At 29.0% G+C, this 22366-nt stretch overlaps 1 protein-coding gene across 1 annotated transcript in view; it reads right to left on the minus strand.

The window, feature by feature from the left end:
• Window positions 1-960: 960 nt before the first annotated feature.
• Window positions 961-22366, minus strand: part of Zc2hc1a (zinc finger C2HC-type containing 1A) — a 44138-nt gene continuing 22732 nt past the window's right edge. The window contains exons 6-9 of the mRNA XM_026383529.1: window positions 16614-16713; window positions 15939-16038; window positions 7034-7141; window positions 961-3345 (exon numbers count right to left, since the gene is read on the minus strand). Of these exons, the coding sequence (XP_026239314.1) occupies window positions 3180-3345; window positions 7034-7141; window positions 15939-16038; window positions 16614-16713 (474 nt within the window). The 3' untranslated portion in view covers window positions 961-3179. The remainder of the gene's footprint in view (window positions 3346-7033; window positions 7142-15938; window positions 16039-16613; window positions 16714-22366) is intronic.

Below are 22366 nucleotides of genomic sequence, written 5' to 3' on the forward strand. Positions count from 1 at the left end.
TCATTTTATGTTGTCAAAAAAATCATAACTATACTACTGAAAGGTCTTTAAAGTAATTGGAGGCTAGTGATATTAAATTATCCCAAAGCACCCTCTAGTGGCAAAAAAAGCAATTCATATATAAGCTAAGCAAAATTGTATATTTTACTAGGCACTCTGAATACTACTTAAATTTTTCTAAATAAAAATAAAAATGAATGTGGTTATCACAAACTTTGTTTTAATAATTCTTCACTGCTATATGCAACAATATAGTCAATTGGAAAAAACCCAGCCTACTTTAGTACTAAAATTTTGCCCACCATATAAAATATCATATAAAATATTTGTATTTATATTCAATGCAAATAAATTTCCAAAAGGTCTTCTGATTGCGTCTATGCATTTCTCATACTATATTTTCACTCTCTAAGCTTCTACTCCTAAAGTGTTCGCTTCTAGTCAAAGAAAAACTGAGTACCAAGTAAATCAATCAATTCCAATCACATTTTCACAAGAAATAACTTTATAAAATATGGCCTGAATCCTTATTCACCACATAGATTTTTGCCATTGATGTTTAGTACTTAAATAGAAGTATCATATTTCCTACTAACTTTGATAACATTGTTTTCAATTTCTAAATTTTACAGGATATAAAAAAATTATTCTATCCTTTAAAAATTTTATATACAAAATATTTAAAATACTTGAAGCCATAAAAACCTTTAATTCTATAAAAAGTAATTTAAAAGAAACTGATGACATTTAAAGAAAAATGAAGAGGCACTTCTTCATTTAAACAAATTATTTTTTATTCCAAATATTTTATTTATATATCAGTGTGTTTCTATCTATCTATCCATCCATACATGCATCTATCTATCTATTGATCTATCTATTGATCTATCTATCTATGTTTGGCTAAAAGATAAGACATCAATAAATAACAACTAGCATTTTTATGCTTTGTGTCTTTATTGAATTGGTTCAAAATGAAGATATTTATAATAAAAAACAATGAACAAGAGACAACAGTAGTCACAGTAATCTTACTTTTTCAAGCTAATAACTTTCAGAATAATATAGAAGCAATTTTTACATTTTAAATTTAAGTTTACAATCATTTATCATTCTACCACATTGGCAAACACTTGTGCAAATAAATAAAAATAAATGATGCATAGGAAGATTGCTTAAAAACTATTGTACAACAAATTAATGTGAGAGTAAAATATGCAAGTAATATAAAATGCACTTAAATACATTTTCACAACATTTCTTAAGTTATATAAGTTTATTTTACCTACTTACTGTTTATAATAATTTTAGTACTGCAAAATTCAGTGAGAAATATGTGCCAATTTATTTAAACTCATTTATTTACTCCTCTGTGAGCAGAAAAAAAAAAAGATTAGGTTGTCTCAAAAATATACTTGAAAGAAAATAGTGTTCATTCCTAGATAAATAAGAATTGAAAGTTCTTCATATGATTTATAACAATTAGGACAGAAGTCATTGAAATGGAAAACTAATATGTACATTAGTATTCTAAATTGATTATAACTTACTTGAGCAAGATGTTTTTAAATCAATATGGCTGAATAAAATAACTGAAATAAAATATCAGGAAAAGAAACTATAATATATGTAAAATGACAATTCTTGTTACCACTAAGGTCATACCCCTGCCCCAACTAAAACAAAACAAAAACTAGATAAATTTCAGAGAAATAAAATTTTAAAATATTTCTACATTGATCTTTATAGTTGATATGAATAATAAAAGCTAGAAAATACATAAAATATAAAAGATTTGCTTGTACCATTACAATAAAAGAAAGTTCACTTGAGTTTTAACTGGAATTACTATAGAATTACTAAATATAATTGCACAAGCCATCAAAGAAAGCTATTGCTAAATATTGTGTAACAGTGAGAGTGACAGTGATCAAAAGTTCTATGCTAGTCAAGTTAAAGAGAAAATACAGATTTTGTGTATGTTTAATTACATAATAAATCAACTATGCATCAAAACAATACATTTTCAGTGGTTTTTTTCATTGTGATATGAATGGTATCTCAACATTGAACAGTAAAGAAGAAAATATGAGTAGAAAAAATTGGAGATACTCAACCTACTCATAACTACCTCTAAGTGTACTATAAGAAACTGAAATCCAAATACTTTTTACCTGCATGCTCAACACTAATGAATAATTACACAATTATTATTTATTAGATAAGGTAGTTTACTTTAAAATCCATTACTTTCTTAAAAATTCAGAAACACAGAAATAAAATGGGTTTCATTTTAGAAAGAATTTTGGGTATCTTACATTAAAGAGTTACACTTTCAAATACTGCAAAAATACAGCAGTAAATTAAAACTATTCTTCAGACAAATTATGAAAGATAAAATAAGTGAAATTTGGAACACTATTGGAAGTAGAAAGAATATATGTTGAACTAATTCAGAAGTACAAAAATAACATTCAGTTATAAATAGAATAAAATGCATTTGTATTTTTAGTTTTGTGTTTCTGAAAAGGAAATTGCATAATTACATTTTCACAGAATGTGTAATCATATTTAAATTATATAATTAATTAATAAGTCACAAGTTAAGAGTAAAAATAGATCTTAGGTTTTTTCTTTCTCTTATTTTTTAGGAATATTAGTTGTTGGAGAATTCAATACCAAAATGACCCCACATCAACTAATAATAATGAAAAGTTTCTTCAATTACAAAATTCCAAGTGTCCATCCTACTATGATATTATCTGCAGATAGCACCAATAATGTTTATTCTGAGTTTTTGCTTGAAGTTGTGATTATTCTAAAGTTTGAAGGGTCAACCAAAAGAGAAGGAGCATTTGTGAGGTACACTGAATGTGCATTAACAACAACCGAAGGGTGACACCTAAGTTAATGATTCCATTGAAGTAATTTTCTGAGAGGTTAATGAGTATTTCCTTGAATGGCACAGCTTGGGGTATCATGTATTTATTATATACAGTATATATACAAATATATACAAACACACATTATACAGCAAAAGAATTATGCTCCAAAACTTACTGGAAAAGGTATTTTGAATAGTTTTTGCACAAAATAACTAGAGGATATACTCTAGCTGTTCAAGCAGCAATGATCATAAAACTGTCAACCTGGCTCTCAAATTTCTTTTGGGATTCTGTTCATAAAATCATTCTTCGAATGCCACATTCACAGCAGAACTTTGCCCATTCTACAGGATATTTTGTCCCACACTCATGACAGAATTTTGGTAAGTGTCCAGATGAATTTCCTTCAATGCCTTTAATGTTTCCACCATTAAATGAAGATGCATAGTCTATATCTGGCCTGAAGCAGTAGAGAAAGAAAAAATAAATAAAAATAAAAAATAAATAAAAATAAATAAATAAAAATAAAGGTTTACATCATTCAATAGTTATAACTTAGAACCTTTGAAAAATAGATCTAACTAAAAGTTTGCTTAATTTCGTTTTTAATATTCTTATAAAGTGAAAAAAGGATCTCTGCTGGTATATGTTTTAATTCCAAATGTTTAACATTACAATTGTCACTGTTAGGAGAATTGATCATGACCAAATGGAGCCATACTTTCCATCTGTTCAATATGTAGCCATTGATCACAAAATGGGAAAAGGAAGATTTACAATGTCCTTTCTGCAAAACCATTTTTATAAGGAGAAAAACAGCAACCCAGACCTGAGGATGATGTTAGATTCTAGGTCTCTCTATTTGGTCACTTATATTTTATTATTTATTTTGATTCTATTATTCAATTACATTAGATTATTATGATGCAATAAATCCTTAACAAATTTCTATACATGCACTAGCAGGGTAGGCTTTATTAACAAGACATAGCAATGAAGGCAAAATAGGTCCTAGGTTCAATCTATAAACCATATAACACATACACACACAAAAAAAAAAAAAAAAAAAAACCAACAACAGCAACAACAAAACAGTCATAAATTCACTAAAGGCCTAAATATGGAAAGAAAAGTTATTAAAATTTTAGAACAAGACACAAGGAAGTCTCATTATCATCTAAGTTAGGAAAGGATTTCTTGAATAATTTAGCAGAACTATACCCCAACAAAAATTTTGAGCAAAGTGCCTGAATTTAAAGGGTTTCATCACCGAATAAAAGAGAAGAAAAAAATTCAGATTCTATTGATCAAATGTTAATTAATTGGAAAAACATTTATTTGTTTTCTATACGGGCATCTTTACTTTCCTTCCTGGCAGGTGTTTTTCTAAGAAAGGGAATTCTTAAATCACTGATTATAAGAATGACACTATAGAAAAATAATTTTTTTATACAGAAGTAATTACTGAAAAACTGTAGCATACTCCCCCCAATTTGAGTACTTTCTTTCATACAAACAGGTTAGGTTGATTAAAAAAAAAAATACTGTATTTTCAAGAAAAGCCACTATGGATCTAAAACTCAAAGAGAGAAAAATGAACACAATGTGAGCATTCTATGTGGTTGAAAAATTCTTACTCTTTCTTGATTATAGCCCCACTGGAAAAGGGTTATAGAATTATAATCTTCTACACTAAAAGCACATTCTCTTAAGAGAGTAAATTAATAGCATCAGCATAATTCCTTTAAACTGCAAAGAAAATACTAATGAATTCAAAGATGAAACACCAAACAAAGGAAAGTACCAAGGCAAAATAAAGCAGCATTATTGTCAGTGAAATACATAAGAATTACTTCAAAATATAAAAGATCTTTTAAATACTATGATACATACATTTGAGGAAATGTTCATACATTAATACATATTTAACACAATATCAAAACTTCACCTTAAGTAGATACTGCCAAATTTCTCTACATACTGATCAGAAAATGTAAACTCCCACTTGTAGCATAAGGTTTCTCACTTTATGAGGTTTTATTAACAGTTTGTACTCTTAAGAGATTTTCAGTTTTGCTAACCTGACAAGAGTAAAATGGTAGCCTACTATTGATTTAATATACATTTTTCTGACCTCTTTTGAAATTGAACATCTTTTTATATATTTCTTTGGCATTTGTATTTGTTTTCACTGTGAATTTCCTAGGTTCCCTGTCCTATCTCCATCAAAACCAGGTTTATTATTTATATGGGTTCACTATTTTATTTGTAGAGATTCCTAATATGTCCTGGGTTATAATTTGTTTACTTATGTATATGCTAAGTATCCTCTCCCAATCCACCATGATATTTCACTTTATCCAGGGAGTCTTACAGCACTTTTTTTTTCATTTTAATATGATCAAACATATCAATCTCTTGCTGTACAATTAGTATTTGCTAAATTATTCAAGAAATCCTTTCCTAACTCAAATGATAATGATACTTCCTTGAGTCTTATTCTAAAATCCAAATAGCTTTCCTTTCTGTATTTAGGACTTTAATGAATTTATAAATTATTTGTGTATGTGTGTGTGTGTGTGTGTGTGTGTGTGTGTGTGTGCGCGCGCGTGCGCTGTTAAGGATTGAATCCAGGACCCTGCACATATTAGGCAAGTGCTGTACAAACCCAGCTCTGCAACTAATTTTTTAAAATACCTGAGATGATTTAGGTGTAAAAATTTTTTCCACATATACATGTCTATTATTCCCAGTATGCCCACTTCTGAAATCTGCTTTGCTACCTCTAAAATATGGATGATTTCTAGTCATTTGTGGAAATGTTTTTTTTCTAACCATTCCACCCAGATTTTTTGTTCTATTTGTCTTTCATTGAATTGATATCAAACTAACTATCTTAGTTACTATATCACTCACACTCATGCCTTATTATTTTTAACTTGTCTTGGCCAATTTTAGGATTTTGTTCTTCATATATATTGTGAAAACAATTTGTCAAGACTCATGAATTTTGTTTGCAAATTACACTGTAGGTGGGGGGGAGTACAGACAGCTTTATATGACAGATTTATGATATTAAACTTTCTATTTATGAAAAATACATATTTATTTAGATTTTTAAGTTGTCTTTGAAATTTCTAAATTTTTTCAACCAAAATTAAAGTTCTTGCTTGGCTTTTAAACTGATTCCTATATATGTTAAATTTGAGTGTGTTTTTGTAGGGATCTTTCTAAACTGCATTTTCTGTTGCTGAGAAACAGACTGAAATCTACACAGATTAAAACAACATATTGAAACCACATTTCAGACTCCCAGGAAACATGCTCATTTCTTTGATATTTAGTATACAGCAAGAACTTTAGAGAGACAATAAGTACTTATTAAAGAATCTAGCTGGAAAGACAGCAGTTCAAAAATCAATTCCTCTATGATTTTTCATCTCTTAATTATGCATAAGATTTACTTTTAAAGCTTTTAATATGGCAAGTGAGGATGCCCACTCTCCAAACCAAAGATATCAAAATCTCTGGGAGAGTGCTGGACATGTTCAGTTTTAGAAGATTTTTTTTTTTTTAATATTGGATCTCACCATGGATTTATGTGCTTTGCCTTAAAGCTTTCCAGAAGAAGTTGAAATATCTATCTACTTACCTACCTACCTACCTATATACAATTGAGATGAGTTAATTATATGGTTAAAAAACAGTGAGTGCCAAAGTTAAGTACATATTATGAGAAATTAGAAAGAGCAGTACATGGATAATCACCTAAGAGGTCAGTTTTAAATATTAAAATGTGCTGAAAATGATAATAGCAGTGATCCACAGGTCTATTACTCTACTTAATGAGGTTAAAAAAAAACCCCATGTTGTAGTTCAAATTGAAATACAAAAACCCAAATAAATCCAATAGAACTGAAAAAATTATCTCTGAGCATTAAAACAATAATTGAATCTACAAAGTCTACAAAATGATGTTATTCCCAACCATTTATTTTGTGTATAACTTGAAAACTATAGTAAATCTTATAACAAAGAAAAAATCAGATTATCTATAAATATCCAGTTATCTATTTTTTACATGGTACTTTGAAAATTACAAACACTCAATTTTTATTTTGGTTTTAGGATGGGAAAGCTAAACATACCTGGCTATGGAGCTATCAGTATATGTTTTTCTTTTGTTTGTAAGTATACTTGAGGCAGAATTTCTTGCCAAACTAGGTGGTGTGGTATTTCGAGATTTGATGTTAGCTCTAGAAGAGACAGAAATGATATGATGAAAAAGTACTGAACATAGACATTTATTTTTTAAATTATCTATCTATATGATTAGAAAGATAATTAGATGGTACAGAAAAGCTCAAAAGATAAAAGTTCACATAATTATTTTAAATCTGAAAACAAGCTATAGTTAATATTAAGGATAAACCAAAGCATTTTCATTCAATAACACTGACCAGATAATAAAAGTCAATTAAAATATTTACACTCTTTACATGAAATTTAAAATTTGAAAGGTTTCTGAAAGTATAAAGTTTTACATGCCTCAAAACATATATGTATTCCTGTTAAATAACTAGGCATACTGTTAAATAATGCATTAAACAAGCAATTTATTATTATCCTAAGCATGAGATATGACTTAAAAGTATAAGAACTATTAGCTAATCACTTTACAGGATAATACTCAACTTATAAAAGGTCTTCAAAGGAACCACTAAAATAAATAGGTTAATATAATTTTCCCTTTAGAAATTTAACCATAAGAACTACACAGCTTGGACTATCTACTACCAGGGAGACTTGGATGAATCATCACTGAATTCCCATTTTGAAACCTCGGAAATCAAAGAAAGATTATAAAGTTGAATGATGATATAACATTACAAGGCTTTTAATCAGATAAAACTAGATTCAAATCCTGCTAACTGACCAGCTTTGAGATATGATCAACCTCTTTGAGTTCATTCACTGATAAAATTATCATTTATAGGAAAGTTATAAGACCTAAATATATATAAACATTTAGCATTTGTGATGATGATAATACTATTACTACCATTACTAATACTAATGTTAATACTATTGTCACTGATACAAGCTAATACTTATATAATAATGCTTACTACAGACCAAACACATTTTTGCATATATATGCTTATTTAATCCTAATTTAATCCTAGTAATAATATTAATAATAATAATAATAAATCCTTATTTAATCCTAATAATCCTATGAAACTGTTCACCCAAGGTGAACAGTTAATATGCTGTAAAGCCAGGATTCAATATTCAATAAAGCATTAGTTCCTTTTTCTTCTTTAAAGATATAGTCAAATCTTTTCATTTCACACATAACCAATGTTACATTATAAGAACAAGCAGAATATTTTTTAAAATTCCTTTAGATTAGAAATTCTTAAGCTTTGACTGAAATTGTCCCTATTCTACTTGCATAATAAAGTTGAGAGAATCACCTAAAATTTTAAATTAATTACTTCCAAAAATCACATAGGTAATAACTGACTTTTTTTTTTCAAACACCCATACATTATATGTAATTCTACCTTCTACAAAGTGGTTGCTTTGGGTAGTTACTTTTTCAGAGTAAGTAAAGATTCACCTTGGTGTGTGAATGGGATGCTCTAAACTTCCTCAAAAAGTCTTTCCAAGTTCATCCATGAGGTTCATTCTACTCTATTTCTATAGTCTATCTAGGGATGTTGTAGAATGACTGTAGTGCCTTTTAAGGAATTTAATCTCTTAAATCATTGCCAAAGAATGGCATTTGACTGGGAAGAATACTTCCTCCCCTTTTTAAAGCTCTAGAACATCTTATTAGAAATCCTATCACCTCTTATAATATGTGCGTGCCAAGATATACCATTGACACAAATACACCCATGAAAGTACATACATTTAAATATACATACATTTAAAATGTTTACATTTAGAGGGAAATACAAGATTATCAACATTAATAGCTGTGATATTAAATAACCTAACATTTGTTTTTAATAATGTACTCTAAGAGGTAGGTTCTGAATATTAATGTTTTTCTTCTAGATCACAATCTGAAGACTATTACCCAAAATCTATTATCTAGAATTTGCTTGCTCAAACATAATAAAAGTAAGTATCATTGTAGAATTATACTTTAATCCATCTTACTGATAGGCAGGTTTTTGTTTTTGTTTTTTAGATATGTTTCAGAGGGTACAGATAGTAACAGTAGCACAAAGACAAATGGCTTAGGACAAAGTCTTCCTTCTAGGATCTATCACTAACTACTTAAAAATAACCCATGACTGCTACTAGTATGATAAAGATTCCTCCCATCTTTATTCGACTGTATATCTAGTTAAATTTATTATTATATATCATACATATATAATAAGCAGAATGTGTAATACATATTGGTTTAAAATAAACTATTTAGTAACATATTTTGTAATTTTAATAAGTAAATTAATATGTACTGGGCCCTAACTTCATCATTTCCAATGAGATTTGGTACTGAAGTCTAAAAGTCTAAATTAGTAAACCCTGTAGACTCTTCCTGTAGAGTTTCAAAAATAACTGTTTTTGCCACACTCTCTCTTCAGTTATGTCAGAACACAAAGGAGTGAATCTGGCAGTGTAATATCATTTCCCTGTTTTATATGTAATTTACAGCCATCTAATAACAAAAAGAGTAAGAATCCTTTGATTATTTTCTAAGACCTTCGCCCTACCCCCGGCTAACATCATTCTGCATCTGCTTAACAGATAATTTAGTAATATTACATGACATAATTTTCTCCTTTATTTTTCTTTTCAAAAGTATTATTTACTGCTAATAAACTCTATAAAAACAACTTTTGAAGGTGACTTCTATTAAACCCTTTAAAAATAAATATTTAATGGAGTAAAATACATGCCTTAAAAACAGTGTTAGTTAGAATAGAAATATTGAACAACAATGAAGTGTTTAAGTCCTAGAAGATTATTTAGCACTTTTTGGCTTAAAATGATTAAGATTTCTTTTTAAGAAGGTAAGAGTTACAGTAATCTACTATATAAAGCCTTTTAAAAATCTGGAAAATACTAACTAAACTGAGTTACAAATACTTACTTGTAAATGGGTAATAACTCATGTCTTTTGATGGCACTGTCTGATTTTGTATCACTGTCATACAACCTTTGCACATGTCTTCCAGTTCGAAGTGGAGGGCCTAACTTGTCCATCTTACTATTAAAATATATAAAGGTGTACCCATAAGGAGATTGCTACTGTTTTGTTTCTTTATATAAAGAATTTCTTTCTTTCTTTTTTTTTTTAGAAAAAGACATTCTGATTCATCAGAAATCCACTACCATCCCTTAATTATCTGACTTCCAGAGTATAACAATTAATGTTAAAAAGAATTCTCAAGAGAGTTCACACAATATCCATGATTAGATCCCCAAATTCTGACTATCCAGTTCACCCTGACAGTTCTGATGCACATAAGAACAACTGCCACATTCACATGTAACAGGGAAATGGAATCAATCAGGAAAGACAACAAATATTTCAATGAAAATTTTGTAAAACTAGAAGTGAACTATGCTATTATTCACAAATTATTTAACCTTTTCTTTTTTCTTCTCTATTATTTTATTCTATGATTTCCCTGCATTTTATGATTCTAAAAATAAGAATTAAATAGTTTTGTATCTGACTTTCTGATAATGGAATGAGTTTATTTCTGAACTTTATGTAGGAAACAGTAAAATATTAACTATGTGAAAAAAAACATAGATGCACAATTTAAAAAATCATACATAATATGTTAAATAAGCATGCCATGTAAAACTATTTTTTTTCTGCCAAAGGTATACAGGATCTCCATCTAGAGGATAAAGTACAAACTGCAGGTTTATAGGTTATTTCCCTGCTTTAAATCAATCAAATACTGAATCACATATACCATCACCAACAAATAAAATTAGGAATTTTTTAAAACAACCTTAAATGACTACTGAATAACACTGCTGAACTTCAAATTATATTCTATTTAAAAGATGTTTGTTCATTCATTTTTTTTCCCATTCATTCACTAACTCAATAAACCCTGAGCACTGACTATGTGTCAGATGTCAGGCACTGTGCTAATTTCTGGGGGCATAGTACTAAATAGAAACTATTAATGTCCAAAAAGAATCTATTCATTTTTCTAGATTATAAAGGTCTCTGAGGAGGAACACATAATATTCATTTTTATGTTTTCAGTAGCCTAAACATAGCAAATGTTTCTTTATAAAAGTTGGTATTAATATTCTACAGGTGGTGGTATTTAAATTTGGAATTAAAATTGCCTTCTTTAAATATATATTAAACATAACTTATAAAATGTTTGATATTAAAATTTGGTTTCTTAATGAAAAAGATTATTAGTATTCGAATTAATTAGCTTTTTCTTTGAATTGTTAAACAATTATTAAAAAGACATTATTGTTCCAAATGTGGTTAGGTTTATCTTTAAAAGGGCACCAATGGTTTATGAATACGGTATAAAAAAAATCTTTCTCAGGATAACAGTTACTAAAATTAAAATTTGGAAAATTTTAGCCAAGCAAAAACAAGTTCTTGGGTTTTATCCTGAACACCAAAAAAAAAAAAAAAAAATCAGATTTTCAAATATGGTGAGGAGAGTAAATCAACAAAATTCAATTTAGGAGAGGATATGTATAGCCTCTAATAAAAATCTAAGGGTAATTATAAATATTTTCAGATTTTAAAAACCTAACTGAAAGGCAGGTTCCACTGATGATTTCTCCTACATACTTCTGTTATAAAATTCAACTTAGTGTATGTGAGTGTATATGTGTTATCACACATACACACATAAGCACACACACCTCAAATATTTCCTAGGTTCAATGTTAGTAATGTTATTTTTATATTAAAATGACTTAAACTTATGTTCTGCTATAATCTGCTATGGCTAGGTTATGTATCAAAGCCAAAATTTAGACACCTCAATAGTGATCAAAATTTTATACAATATTATTGCAGGCTTTCACAATATGTACATCCTCATAAACTTTTTTTCTTCTTTTTTCTAAGTATTGGAAATTGAAACTAGTACCTTCACTGAGCTATATCCCCAACACTTTTCTTTCTTCTTTTTTTTTATGTTTATTTTTTAGTTGTAGTTGAATACAATACCTTTATTTTATTTATTTATTTTTATGTGGTACTGAGGATGGAACCCAGGCCCTTGCACGTGCTAGGCAAGTGTTCTACTGCTGAGCCACAAACTCAGTCCCTATCCCCAACCCTTTTCTTAATTTTATTTTTGAGATAGAATCTTGCTAAGTTGGCCAGTCTGATATCAAATTTGTGATCCTCTGCTCTCAGCCTCCTGAGTAACTGGATTACAGGTATGTTACTTCATCCAACTCAATGGACATTTTAAGAAATATTTGACAATGCCATTAATCCATTCCTAATTTACTAAGAAAGCTCCCTGTTTACTACTAAATCAATTAGGAAATAAATCACTCACTCTGATTTACCAAGTCTTTTCTAAGACTATACTAAGCATAGTAAATTGAGATGTAATAAAAAGAAAATTTCTGAATTCATATTTTACCAAGTAGCATTTAATATCTTTGTGGACTTCTATATTTATGATGCTCTGAGGTAGTTAAAGTTTTGAAATGTGTCAAATATCTACTTTTAATCTTAAATCCATCAAGCCTTAACAGACAAATCAGTACTCTATTTCCATTGCAAAGTTATCTCCCTAATACAATAGCCTCATTTTTATCCACATAACAAACCAAGTTCTGCAATCTAGATCAGTAAGATAGAAAAGTTTATAAAAATCTAAATATTGTTCCACAATTCAATTCACACACATCGGAAAAATTAGCTTATGAAAAAAACATGCTTCCATTCATGCAAAAACTATATTTGTTTCTTACATAAGAAAGTATGAGCAAATTCAACTTTTTTGTTAAAATATTTCTTATACGTATTTATAGTTTAACCTCATCTATTAATCTCCAAAGTAATCTTACATTTTTTAGTCTTACATTTTTCATAGTAACTGAACAGAAGTAAATCTCTTAAAGTTGATATTTCAGCTACTGGAAATTATTAGTAGAGATATACATTTAAACTGATATTTAAAAGAAACAGTTCTCAATGAAAAACTGTACAACACTCAAATGTGTAAAGTTCAAATGTGGCTGTGGCAATATTTAAAAGTTTAGTGCTTCATTACACTTCTAAAATTTCCTAGGATTAAAGATAATTATCTTTTAAAATATGGAAAAATTTTTACATTGGAATGTTTTGCTTCTTAAAAAGTCTGTTGAAGTTGACCCATAGGATGTCTAGAATTTAATCACCAAACATGAGAATTTTTTCAAGTGCAAAGCTTAATTTTTCTGTTTTATCACTCTAATACATGCTAACTATTATAGATCCCTAGTTACCTAATTAAAATGAACCATACTAAAGAGTACATACACCAGACTTCAAGCAACTGCAAGCCATTGAAGTGATGTCATTTACTAATATGAACAGATACTCAATTTCTTGAATGTTATAGTTAACCAGACATATTAATTTCATTTTCACTCAAACTTCAATCAACTGATTAAATGGAAAAAAAATGGTTGCCATAAAAATTTCAAGTAGTTCTTCCACTTCCACTAGGACCATAATGCTATGATGTATAAACAGGTGTACAGATGAGTGATTTAATTTATTAATTCATTTTCTAAACTTTTCACTAAAAGTATAACATATACCTACATGGCAAGCATGCTGCTAGCCTTTGTATGTATATCTCTCATGTGTCACAAGGTGGTCTCTGTCATTATGGAGCTTAAAATCTAGCAAGGGAAACAAATCATTCACCTCAATAGTTTTACAATAGGCATGGTATCTTCCACTTAACTGTTGTGAATGATTCTAACTTAATGTAATCATATAGAAATATTCTGGTTAATATAGTGCATATATTGTCCAGAAACAGATACCCTTGCTCTCTTTCCAGTACTGGGAAACCCTCTTTTAAAACATAAAATGGACAATGAGAATTTGAACAGATATGATTCACAGTTTAATGAGATATGAGACAACAACATTTTTAATCTTTATGGCATTATAAGAACAACACAAGTATTGTGTTCAAAATCTCTGCTTTATAATAAAAACATTTTCCTTTAGGAAAATATTGGTCACGTATTCTAAGAAACGTCCTTAAGATCTAAGTAGACTCAGAATTTTGTCAAAGTTAAATGATATATTCGAAGACATCTACCTAATTAGTGGCATAGTAGAAAGCAAAAGCCTAGTTTTCTAAGATCAGCACTCCTTTTTTTTAATATTACCTAGCTTTATATGTCCTACTTAAGATCAGTGGTTAAGTATAAGTTAATATTGCCAAGTGATCAAATTACCAGTATGAAGTACTAGAAAATACTGCCTCTTAAATTCATAACCACTATAAATGAAACCATAAGCAACATTACAAACACTATAACCTAACATAAAAGACAATTCTTTTTTGATATAATAAAAAGGCTTTGCAAAATTCATTGTGAATGTATACTTCATTTAACCAACCAATGAGTCAACTCAATAGAGAAGGGAAAAAAATTTTTTTTAACCAATGGAAAATGAGATTCTTTTATTTTTCAGCTGTTAATCTGTTACTATTTTATTTTTCAACTATTCCTTCTACTATTACTATGTATCTTTTTAAAAAGATAGCCTGCTTCTTCTCTTTGGAGGTATAACGAATAGTAAGAAAAATATTCAATTCATCAGCTCTAACAAGTTGAAATTTTTCTTTTCCTACAATATTAACTATATTAAACTCTTTTAGGTCTTATATTTTGCATATGGTATGAATTGGGAAATAACAGGTAGTAAATCTCACTTGATAAAAACCCTTATATATATTTCCTACAAGAAAATCAAAATGAATGTGAGCCACAGATAACTTATATTTGAAAATAATATGGCTATATTTTATATAACAATAGGGCTATATTATTAGCCTAATTTTCTGATTTATTAAAATGAAAGGGAAAGTAAATTTATAACAGGTGACTTAATATTAAAATCTCTGGCATTACCAACAAATTTTCCATATTAAAATGGATTATTAAAAGTTGATTTAAGCTACTTCATTAATCCTTTTAAGTCCCAAATATTCAATTCTGTCAATGTAACAATTATTTCAAAATCCAAGAATGGCCTACTTGTTTTCAATTTTAAGTTTTTAGAGATGTTCCATAAATGGTATATGGGACAAAATGGGTTAAAAGCCATCTAGGTAACAATGTGTGAAAAATGCATAAAAAAAGATTAAATAAAAGGAAAAGAATTACCCATTTGATATTTCAGCATATATTGTCTATATTTCTACACATAATTTTCTCTGTGTATAGCAGAATTATCTTATTAAAATTTGTTTATATTTTTCTGGCTGTAAAATATCCCTTTATAGATTTTCAAAGCATACTATTCAATCAAAGCTAGTGATTTTATTTCACTTTTTTACATTATAATGTGAACATAATAAAAACAAATAAATAAATATTCAAATATTTAAAGTAGATCTCATCTTGTATCTTGTTTCTCTTAACAGCTTGTGGCTTTAAAAAATGCTTCTGATTTTGTTATTCATGGTGTGGAGAGGTTTGAATAAAAATACATGCAAAATGTCTAGCACAGTGCCTGACACATAGTGCTTAGCAAGTTATAAGCATTAAATAACACTTCAAAAAATATTTCAAAATATTTCCTGAGAGTACATTCCCAGAAATAAAATTATTCAACCAAAAATATGATCATTTTAAGGCTCACTATAAATACCATCAGATTATTTTCTAAATACTAGTTTAGGTTCTCAACAAGGATGAGTATGCTCCTAATCAACAATACATTAAAAAAAAACTTAGAAAATTAAGTTTAATGAAAAGGCTGATTACCAGAATCAAAATAAAAGTTCAATGCCATTTAAAGACATACCATGAATAAATTATTGAATGTAAACTTACCCTGCCTGAGGAGTTGCTATAGCTTTATGAGAAGGAGATAAGGACTGAAGTTTGTTTCCCAAAGAGCTGCTAACTGAAGGCACTTTACCTGAAGGTGTTCCTTATGACAAAAAAGGCAACAGTTAAAGAATTCTCTAAAAAATTAACATAGAATACAGTATCTGACAAGGAAAACAATTCTTTAGTAATGTTTTTTACAGCTATAGGTCAAGTTATTAATAAAAAAATTCTTCTTAAAAGTGATATTTTAAAATGTTATTTCCAGGGAATAACATATTCATTTCTAATTTCTAGATTATAATATACATAAAAATAAAGGTACATTTCAGTGGCCAATATGTTCTTCAAACCATTATTATTATTTTTTTAATCAGGAAAATTGTCAACTCAGAGAAGTCTGAGGAACCAAGGTAGAAATGAGAGGAAAATACTTATGGTCAGTGAATCAAAAAAAGAACCTGGCCAGTTATTCTGAACATATATTAAGTAAAAAAAAAAACAATAAAATCTCTAAAGTATAAGCTATTGAAAGGTGATTTATTTGTATCCATAAATAATTACTAATGCACATCTCTTAATTATAAAACTATTTTAATAATCCAGAATAGAGCACAATCTTTACTTCCTTCTCTAAACAGTTTTTAAAAATTAAGTGATGTTATGGGATCTCATTACCTACAACAGTTTTGCTAATGCCACTTGGCTGTGGTAATCGTGAAGATCCTGATGGCATGGTTCCAGGAGAATTTGACTTTTTAAGTGCAGGTGGCTTATACTAAAATAATAAAAATAAAATATTCTATTAACATAATTTTCTGATTATGAATTATAAACTAGTAATTCAAAAGTTCACATTCTTCAAGTCTAAAATTTTAGCTTTACAAGAAAAAAAGGTATGGAGATGAATGGTGATGCTGCACAACATTATAAGTGTATTTAATCCCACTGACTATACACTCAAATGTTATGGTGTAAGTAAAATATTCATATTTACAAAGATTTTTGCTGAAATCATAGAAAGTTTATTTCTCAAAAATGGTCTATTTGGACTAACCCTTTAATGAAAAACTAAAAACAAGCATGAAAGTATAATAATGTATGTACAAAGTAATTTAAAAAGCACTGAAAGTCAGATGGGAGGAAAAGAAATTGCCAACCTAACTCCAATTTGAGATTTATAATACCTGCTTGGCTATCACATGTATTTGCTTTACAAATTAGACTAGTCAAGAAAATAACACTAATAATTTAATTTAAATATTTCCAGGGTCATAGTACTCCTAGATACCTGGAAGGAACAAACACAAAATTTATCTGTGAGAAGGCAGATATAAGAAGGCATAATAACCATCATAAATACTTTCTGAATGGTAACAAGTTGAAAATAGTCAATAATAACCAAGGAATAAGTATATGCCATGAATATGGGGGAGAAGACAGAAACACATTTAAGCTGCCTGATAGTACAATTATCAGACACATATTACAACAAAATGATTATGTGTATTATACTTAAATAAATGATGGATATGAGAATAGTTTATGAGAAATTGGAAACAATAAAATGTAGGAAACTAAAAAAACTTCAAGAAATTAAAAATGTGGTAACAAATTACAATCTCAGTGTAAAGGGGTAAAGTAGCTGTATAACTCTCCTGTAGATAATAATTACAAGAGGATTAAAAAAAAAAAAACATAAAAAAAAAAAGACTGAGAGGACCCAAAACTGTGTCCTCTGGGTTTAACTGCCTAAGATATAAGATACTCTCCCACTCCTAAAAAGAGAATAACAATGAAAAATAACCAGTTTGGTATATTAACTACAATAATTAGTTTTCAGCAAAATATTTCTAGCAAATGAACAGGGAAATATGGCTCATACTCGGGCTGGGGATATGGCTCAAGTGGTAGCACGCTCGCCTGGCATGCGTGCGGCCGGGGTTCGATCCTCAGCACCACATACAAACAAAGATGTTGTGTCCGCCGAAAACTGAAAAACAAATATTTAAAAAAAAATTCTCTCTCTCTCTCTCTCAAAAATAAAAAAAAGAAATATGGCTCGTACTCAACAAAAAAATGACAGTGAACAGAAATCAACTCCACATGGGCAGAGGTGTCAGATTTAGCAATCAAAGACTTAAAAAATAATTATTATAGTTATGTTCAAAATGCTTCTGAAAATAAAATTAAGGGGTAACACGGTAGGAGGTAAATGGAAAAATTCATAGATAAGAATAAGTTATGCTATTCCTATAGAAAATTTAAAAAAACAAAAAGCAGAGTTAGCCAACAAAAAAACAGTGTTGCTTATTAAGACAAAAGAGACAGAGAAGTAAAAGAAGAATCAAAAATTGAAGAATGCAACATGGCAGACCTCAGCACAACCTATCAAGAATAATTACATTAAACAGAAATGTCTCAACACTTCAACCAACAGGTTATGGTTGCTAAGCTAAATTAAAAAAACAAAAAGAAGAATGAATTATAGGCTTGTCTACAGAGTATGCAAAGACATTTAAAGAAAAGAAAGAACAAAAAATAAATAATTAAGTAAATGGCTATATTCTTACCAGATGAAACACATTTGAACAAAAGGAAAGCTGCCACAGAAAAGGGATACATCATATGGTAAAAGGGACATATATAACAAATTATAAATATTAAGAGAAATTCACTTATTTGTAAAACTCAAGAGCAAAGCACATATTTTTTTTCCAGATGTCATGTAACATCCGCCAAAAAAGAATATGTGCATCAATAAAACAAATCTCAATAAGGTAGAAATTTTGCATAATGTTTTACAACAGAATTAAACAAAAATAAAACACTGAGAAAAAGCCCCAACTATCCATAACTAAATGCTTCACTCTGAAATAAACTATGAGTAATAGAATTACATATTAGAAAATATTTTAAACTGAACAATAAGAAGCATATTGAGATTTGTATATATTGGAAAGCCTAGAAATGTATTCATATCTGGATAAATAAGATCTGCCAAAACTGAATCAAGAGGACATAGAAAACCTAAACAAACCTATAACTATAGCAATGAGTTAAAAGCAGTAATAAAAAGCCTTCCAACAAAGAAAAAAACAAGATGGATTTTTAGTTGAATTCTACCAAACCCTTAAAGTAATGCCAATACTCTTCAAATTATTCGATGAAATAGAAATGAATGGAATACTTCCTTCTATCAAGCCAATATTACACTCATACCAAAACAAGAACAGAACACACCAAGGAAAGAAAACTACAGACCAATATCCCTGATGAACTTATATTAAAAAATACTTGAACAGTAGTAAATCATGTTCAGCAATATATGAAGAAGAGTGTACACCACAGTCAAGTTGGTTTTATTTCAGAGGCAAGGATGGCTTAATACATAAAATAAATATAATTCGTCACATAAAAAGAATTAAGAACAAAATTACTTGGTCATCTCAACATATGCAGTGAAGGCCTTTGACAAAATTTAATACCCCTTCATGATAAAAACACCAAAGAATCTAGGGATAGAAGGAATCTACCTCAACATTATGAAGGCTATATATGAAAAAATCCAAATCCAATTTCATGGTAAATGGGGAAAAACTGAAAGCATTCCTTTAAAATCTGAAAGAAGACAAGACTGTTCACTCTCACTACTCCTATTTTATACAGTGCTAGAAATTCTAGTCAGAGCAATTAGGCAAGAGAAGGAAATAAAAGGATAAACACAGAAAATGAAGAAATTAAACCATCACTGTTTGCAGATGATATGATCCTATATCCAGAAGATCCCAAAAACTTCAACAAAAGACTTCTAGAGCTAATAAACAAATGTGGCAAAGTAGCAGTGAACAAAATCAACATACAAAGATCAATAGCTTTCATATATACCAGTAATAAACGTGTTGTGAAAGGAATCAGGAAAATAATTCCATCTGTAATAGGCTCAAAAAACAGAAAATAAATAAAACAAAACACCTTTAGAATAAGTCAAGGATGTGAAAGACTTCTACAATGAAAATACTGAGAAAGAATTTAAAGAAGACCTCAGAAGATGGAAAGACTTCCCATGATCATATATATACAGGAAAAATTAATATTGTTAAAATGGTCATACTACCAAGAGCAATATACAGATTCAATATGATCCCCATAAAAATACCAATGACATTCATCACAGAACTAGAAAAACAGTCCTAAAATTCATTTGGAAGAATAAAGACCCAGAATATCCAAAGCAATTTTGAAGTTAATAAGCAATGCTGGAGACATTACAATACCTGACTTCAAACTATTCTACAGTTAGAGTAACAAAAACTGCATGGTAGTGGCATAAAAACAAACACAAAGACTAATGGTACAGAATATAAGATACAAAGATAAACCCACACATCTACAGTCATCTGATGCTTGATAAAGGTGCCAAAAACATACATCGGAGAAAAAGACAGCCTTTTTATCAAATGGTGCTGAGAAAACGGTTGTCCATATGTAGAAGAGTGAGACTAGACCTTTATCTCTTACCCTGCACAAAAATCAACTTGAAATGGATCAAAGACATAGGAATTAGACCAGAAACTATGCAACACCTAGAAGAAAACACAGGACCAACACTTCAACTTTTAGGCACAGGCAACAACTTTCTTAATAGGACCCATGAAGCTCAGGAAATAATATCAAAAGAGTTGATTCACAATATGATAAATGGGATGGTATCAAATTAAAAAGCTTCTGAACAGCAAAGTAATCAATTAAAAGTGTGAAGAAAGAGTCCACAGAATGGGAGAAAATGTATGCTAGTTAATCTTCTAACAGAGGATTAAAATCTAGATATATAAAGAACTCAAAAAACTTTACACCAAAAAAATCAAATAACCCAGTTAATAAATGGACAAATGAATTAAACAGAAACTTCTCCAAAGAAGAAATACAAATGGCCAACAAATATATGAAAAAATGTTCACCATCCTTAGTAATTAGGAAAATGCAAATCAAAACTAGACTGAGATTTCATCTTATACCAGTCAGAATGGCTGACATTAAGAACACTAATAATAAATTCTAGAGAGGATGGGGAGAGAAAAAGAATACTTTTACAGTATTGATAGGACTGCTATGTAGTACAACAATAGAAATCAGTATGGAGGTTCCCAAAAGACTAGACATGGAACCACCATATATCTCAGTAATACCACTCCTCAATATTTATCCTGAAGAACTAAAGTCATCTTACTACAGTGACTCATGCATACCCATGTTTGCAGCAGCACAATTCACAAATTGTAAAAGCAGTCTAGGTGTCCACCAACGGACAAATGAATTTAAAAAAATGGAGTTTTAATCAGCCATAAAGAAAAATGAAATGATGTCATTTGTAGAGAATGGATAGAACTAGAGACCATATGTTAAGTGAAATAAGTCAAATTAAGAAATTTAAGAGTTATATGTTTTTCTTCCATATGTACAAGCTAAAGAGGAAAAAGGAAACAAAAGCAGGGGGCAGATCTCAAGAAAATTAAAGGGAGATCAGTAAAGGGAAAAGGCACTAGAGGAGGTTGGGAAGAAGGGAAAAGTGTTAGGGAGTGAAACTGGTCAATTGTATTGTTATATTCTGTATTGTGATAAATCCCATCAATATGTCCAACTATAATGCATCTATTAAAAAATGCAGAGAAAAAGAATTGTAAGATGCACTCAAACAATGCAATGAAAAAAAGTCTTTGTAAAGAAGTAATAAAATTTCATAAGCCTCTTGCAAGGCTGGAAAAGAGGTAAACAAAACAAAACTACTTGTTGGAGAGAAAAACGAAAATATAAAATATCAGTATCAGGAATGAAAAAGGGGAATAAAACACTATAAATATTGTAGGCATTAAAAAGTTAATAATTTTATGTCAATAAATTCAACTACACATATAAAAGAGGTAAATTGCTTTTAAAAAGCAAAATGCTAACTGAAAACCGAGAACTACCACATTAAACAACCTTACAATTAATAAAATAATCTATGTAATAATTTAAAATCTCAGAAAAAAGAAAACTGTATGCCTAGAAATCTTCACTGTTAAACTCCAGAAGAAAATGTAAGAAAAAAAAATAACAAAAACTTTTCCAGAAAATAGGAAATAACTGCAAACCTCTGATGAGGCAAGTATTACTCTCAATCAATACCAGCCAAATTATAGATCATTTCATCTATTCTTCCCCATAAGGATAGATGAAAAAATTTTTAACAAAATTTTAGTATATCAAATTAAAAAACATAAAAATAATAATTTTTGACTAAGTAGAATTTACTCACTGAATGCAAATTAAGTTTGACATTTGAAAATCTGTGTAATTTATCATAAGCATAACATAATACAGGAAAAAACACATTAGTGTTTGAATAGACAAACAACATTATACAAAATTCAAATTACATTTGCAGTTAA

This window comes from Urocitellus parryii, chromosome 7 (genome assembly GCF_045843805.1).
Source record: "Urocitellus parryii isolate mUroPar1 chromosome 7, mUroPar1.hap1, whole genome shotgun sequence".
NCBI lineage: Eukaryota > Metazoa > Chordata > Mammalia > Rodentia > Sciuridae > Urocitellus > Urocitellus parryii.